Source organism: Trichinella spiralis, assembly GCF_000181795.1.
Source record: "Trichinella spiralis strain ISS 195 chromosome Unknown Scfld5, whole genome shotgun sequence".
NCBI lineage: Eukaryota > Metazoa > Nematoda > Enoplea > Trichinellida > Trichinellidae > Trichinella > Trichinella spiralis.
In genome coordinates this window covers 4,417,293-4,421,366 of record NW_003526944.1, presented here as the reverse complement: position 1 = coordinate 4,421,366, position 4,074 = coordinate 4,417,293, and the positions used below count along the sequence as shown (strand labels likewise).

General features: G+C 34.6%; 2 protein-coding genes across 2 annotated transcripts; both read right to left on the bottom strand.

Annotated features, from left to right (window-relative positions):
- Nucleotides 1-11: 11 nt before the first annotated feature.
- Tsp_08487b (putative ribosomal protein L3) lies at nt 12-1,051 on the bottom strand (the record flags this gene model as incomplete). Its single annotated transcript, XM_003375451.1, has 5 exons — nt 1,001-1,051; nt 724-916; nt 508-579; nt 276-363; nt 12-147 (listed from the first exon to the last, which is right to left on the bottom strand). Coding segments are annotated over exons 1-5 (540 nt in total), but the record flags the coding sequence as incomplete, so codon positions are not given.
- A 1,205-nt stretch (nt 1,052-2,256) lies between these two features.
- Nucleotides 2,257-3,246, bottom strand: Tsp_08486 (putative NADH-quinone oxidoreductase subunit I). The gene is made up of 3 exons (XM_003375450.1): nt 2,973-3,246; nt 2,791-2,933; nt 2,257-2,280 (listed from the first exon to the last, which is right to left on the bottom strand). The coding sequence occupies exons 1-3, from the start codon at nt 3,244-3,246 to the stop codon at nt 2,257-2,259; spliced, it is 441 nt and encodes a 146-aa protein (XP_003375498.1).
- Between the last annotated feature and the right edge of the window lie 828 nt (nt 3,247-4,074).

Here is a 4,074-nt window from a genome sequence, read left to right as displayed (position 1 = left end):
AATAAACAAACTTGAGTGTGTGCAATCACGCGAATGACTTTGCAATATTTGATCATTCTCGCAAAGTCAGTTTGAATTTCCTTTACACCAGCTTCATCTTGCCATTTTTTGCTTGCTTTCGTAAATGCTTTTCTCTCACACTTGTACCTTAAACCATGGAACAAAATTGAACCCTCATACTCATAAAGGCATTGGAGAGTTTTCAATTTGCATTGCTCTTGTCTTCCTGGTCTTGTATCATCAGGTCGAATTTAACTTACCAACGTTTGTAAAACCGACGTTTACAATCATCACTCAAATGCTCAGCCCAAATCGTTTTAAAAGCACGCAATCCTTGTGGTGTTTCAATATAACCAACAACACCTTAAATAAAAAAAATTTTAATCTTATTTTCACAATCACTTATGAAATAAAACTGTCCCAATAATCTACATGTTTCACTATTAAACATTCAAGTAAATTTCAGCTTCTTTGTAAATTAAAATTTTAACGAATAAAAATACAAACACTTGCCTACAATAACCATTGGAGGCGTTTCCAGAACTGTAACCGCTTCGACTACATCTTTCTTGTTTATTTCTAGAAAACATATTTAAAATTAAACTGAAGCAAAACGAGAAAATCTCATTCAAAATATATTTCGATTCATTTAACAGTTATAAATAAAACAACTTAATATCAATACGTTGACTAATAGCTTGAAGTGGAAAAAAACAAAATTACTTGAACCAGGTTTGTCCACTTCGCGAACAATATGCGTCATGCCTGCTTTGTATCCGATAAATGCTGTCAAATGAACAGGTTTTTGCGGATCATCTTTAGGAAAACTCTTTACTTTTCCGCGATGACGTTTCGATCGTTTTTTCGGAAGAAATCCAACGTGGCCGTGTCTAGGGGCAGAGAATTTGCGATGTGACTAAAAACATGATCGTGCATAATAACGCATTATGTTCATAAGTAATTTAAACTCACCATTACAAGCAACGACCGACTTAATTACTACACAAATGATAAATATCGTTAACTTACTACTGTAGTGTACGTGTCTCATTAATTTAACCTGCAAATCAAATCATAGAATTACTATTTTGAGCCACCAAAATAATATTTAAGAATATCACGTATTTTAATTTTTAAAATAAACATTTTATATTATTTTGCATATGAAATTCTGCATAAACAAATGTATTACGAAAACTTAACCATCTTAGGAATATCGTTCGTTGATTGGCCGAAGTTGATTGGTCAGCTTTGATCGGCCGAGTTAGTCAATGCTGTTACTTTATTTTCGCTATTTCGCTATCTCTACTGTCTGATAGATGTGTTTTAGATTCCCACCAAAATTTTATACAGTCCGTTTAAACTTGACTTCTGGATGCTTTTGTTTCTAACACAGACAAAATATAAGAATTGTTAGAAATTGATAACACTTTATAGATTTTTGATAATTCAACTTTAATGGGCAGCATCATCGAAGCAGTTTAAATTGAGAAATCCGTTTGAAAGTTGAAGCACCTTTATGTATTTAATGAAGATTCGTTATGAAGATAATGAAGATTCAGTTATTTTATTTAAAAATTTTTTCATTATAATCAATGTACGAACAACATGTTTATATAGTAAATACGTATGTCTAAAACAGCTGCGCGAGTAGTGATTGCATGTAAAAGCACACTAAGTAGAAAAAAATTTATACAGTAAGGGTAAAAGAAGCGTAGCGATTGATAACGCAGTAGTGAATGTATGGTTGTTATTACTTGTGTCATGTTGAATAAAAATATTTTCATTTCTGTTATTCTGCCTGACAATAAATGCCACGTCTAGATAGGGTTTCAAAGCAGTTTGTGGTACTTAAGAAGCGAAATTTTCAAAGAATTCATAAATAAGAATTTATAAATATCATTTTGAAAAACTTATTTCAAATTCGAGAATCACTGCAACAATAATTCACTTTCTTTTTATATTTTTGTTAGATTATAGATTTTTTAAAGTGGTCATTTCAGTGTTGACTGCAGGCATTTTTAATTTATTTAAAAACTTTAGTTTCTCTCCTTATAAAGATGAATGTAAAAAGTAGGTGTGAAAACATAGCTTAGGGTCAGATTCTTCAAAGTTATTTATAAAAGATAAATTTGTCTTCGCAATCAGATTAATTGCATTCACCGTGTTTATTGTTTTTATTATTGCATGTTGAGGTGTAGCTATTAATGTTTAATTTTAACGACTCTTAAATATATGTATTTCCAAGATTTTCAGTTAATGTTCCATGTTAAAGAGTATCTTAATTTAAATTTTACTTTACATATTTTCAGCATAGGCAACCTTACTGCAAACTCTCTTAGTAAATGAATGGTAAGTGGATTACAGTTAGTTTTTTAGTATACTGATAATATGTTGTCCTGAAGCCTATTAGCTTTTAGAATCGGTTTAAATGAACTGTAACTGTAAATGAGAACAAGCATTTTAACATTTGTAATAACTTATATTACGTAAGGTAGTGAATTGTAAAATAAATAAATATTTCCATTTTACACTTTAGAAATAATATCATCATTCATTTTTGCTTTCATTTTGTAATTATTTATTTTAAAATTAAATGCATTATTTGAAAATTTAATAACATATAAAAAATAAAGTTTGAAAAAAGCGTAAAACATATCAGAAGAATCGCATTTCGAGTATTTGATAGCAATTAATGCTTTTTGTAATTAATTATAAGCAATTAAGTAGATTTTTAATTTCAATATAAATTCTCATTTTTGCAGAACTATGTTGACAAACACAGTAAACTAGCCTTGCACTTGCAAATTGCATTTGGATTACTGTATTTCGAAGTTGCCCGCACAAGTATCTGTCCTTGACGTGAGTGCTGACTGTCTCGGTCGCTGGTCTTCGAACAGTTTTGTCTTCAGTGCTGGTCAAGGCTGACGGCTCTTCGCCGGCATTATTTTTGTTTCTTTTGTTTTATTTACCTTGATACTGAATTATTTTTGTTTTATCGCGTACTTTGCAAGCCTCGCCCAAGCCGCACCCACTCAGCTCGATATCAGTGTGAGTCAGCGCTTCGCCGCCCCCGCCGTACAGGCAGCTCTCTACGACAACGTCACAGTGTTGCTTAATTGAATAAGCCAAACAATCGACGCAGTGTGTTTCTTGATTGTCGTATCTGGACGTTTTCTTCACAAAATGAGAAGTTGTCTGCCAGCTAGCTTTTTCTTCTGCTGGCAAATGTTTGAGAAAAATCATCTTCAACTGTTTTGTTTAAATGTGTTTACTTTTCGGCCTGCTTTTTTTCTGTCTCTTCTTTCTATCTCTCCATCTTTTGCCACTCCACACTACTACACATCATCATATTTTCGCATCACATCGCATTGCCAGTGAGAAAGAAGAGCCGTAGTTATATCTTTACGTGTTTATGTGTGTTTATGTATGCATATTCGTGTGCGTGTGTGTGTGTGTGTGTAGGTGGTTGGGTGGGTGTGTGACTGGCAAGTTGGTTGGTTGATTGGTTGGTTGGTTGGTTGTCTGGCTGGCTCGCTGGCCGACTGCTTCTTCTTCGTCTTCTTTCTCAACATCGTCAGCACACACTTTTGCTCGCTTGTTGTTACTCTCTCGCTCTGTGGCTGTTTTTCTGCGCACATCTAATTCTAAGCGCCTCCGTGTGTGTGTGTGTGTGCATGCATGTCTGTTGATCTACAAAGTGCACAAGTTTGTCCGGCCGTTACCTTTGTTTTCAGCTGTAAGCGCGCGCGCGCTCTCGGCCCCAGTGGCCTTTTGACAAATAGAACTGTTTGATCAACCCATCTTGGCCCCCAAAATCGCCCCAGCTTATCGCTTCTGCTCATTGAACAAGCTTGAACTAGCGCGTGGTGTTCTATCCCACTTGTGTGTGAGAGGAGGGAAGGTTCTTCTCACACGGATGAAACAAACAATTCTCAAATACGTTGGGATTTGATTTATTCATTTGTTTCAGATCGAAACGACCCGCCATTTTCGACCGCTATGCATTGTAACTGTTGAATAAATTCGAATGGCTTGTTACGGCGAATATTCGGCGGGAAGCAGTGGTCAGCA

Excerpts from the sequence above, each read along its gene's own strand:
- Tsp_08486 (XM_003375450.1), bottom strand. The coding sequence starts at position 3,246 with ATGATTTTTCTCAAACATTTGCCAGCAGAAGAAAAAGCTAGCTGGCAG. Across the intron at positions 2,934-2,972 it reads AAAAATAATTCAGTATCAAG|AGCCGTCAGCCTTGACCAGC; the intron begins GTAAATAAAACA and ends ATGCCGGCGAAG. Across the intron at positions 2,281-2,790 it reads AATTTGCAAGTGCAAGGCTA|ATACTCTTTAACATGGAACA; the intron begins GTTTACTGTGTT and ends ATTTAAATTAAG.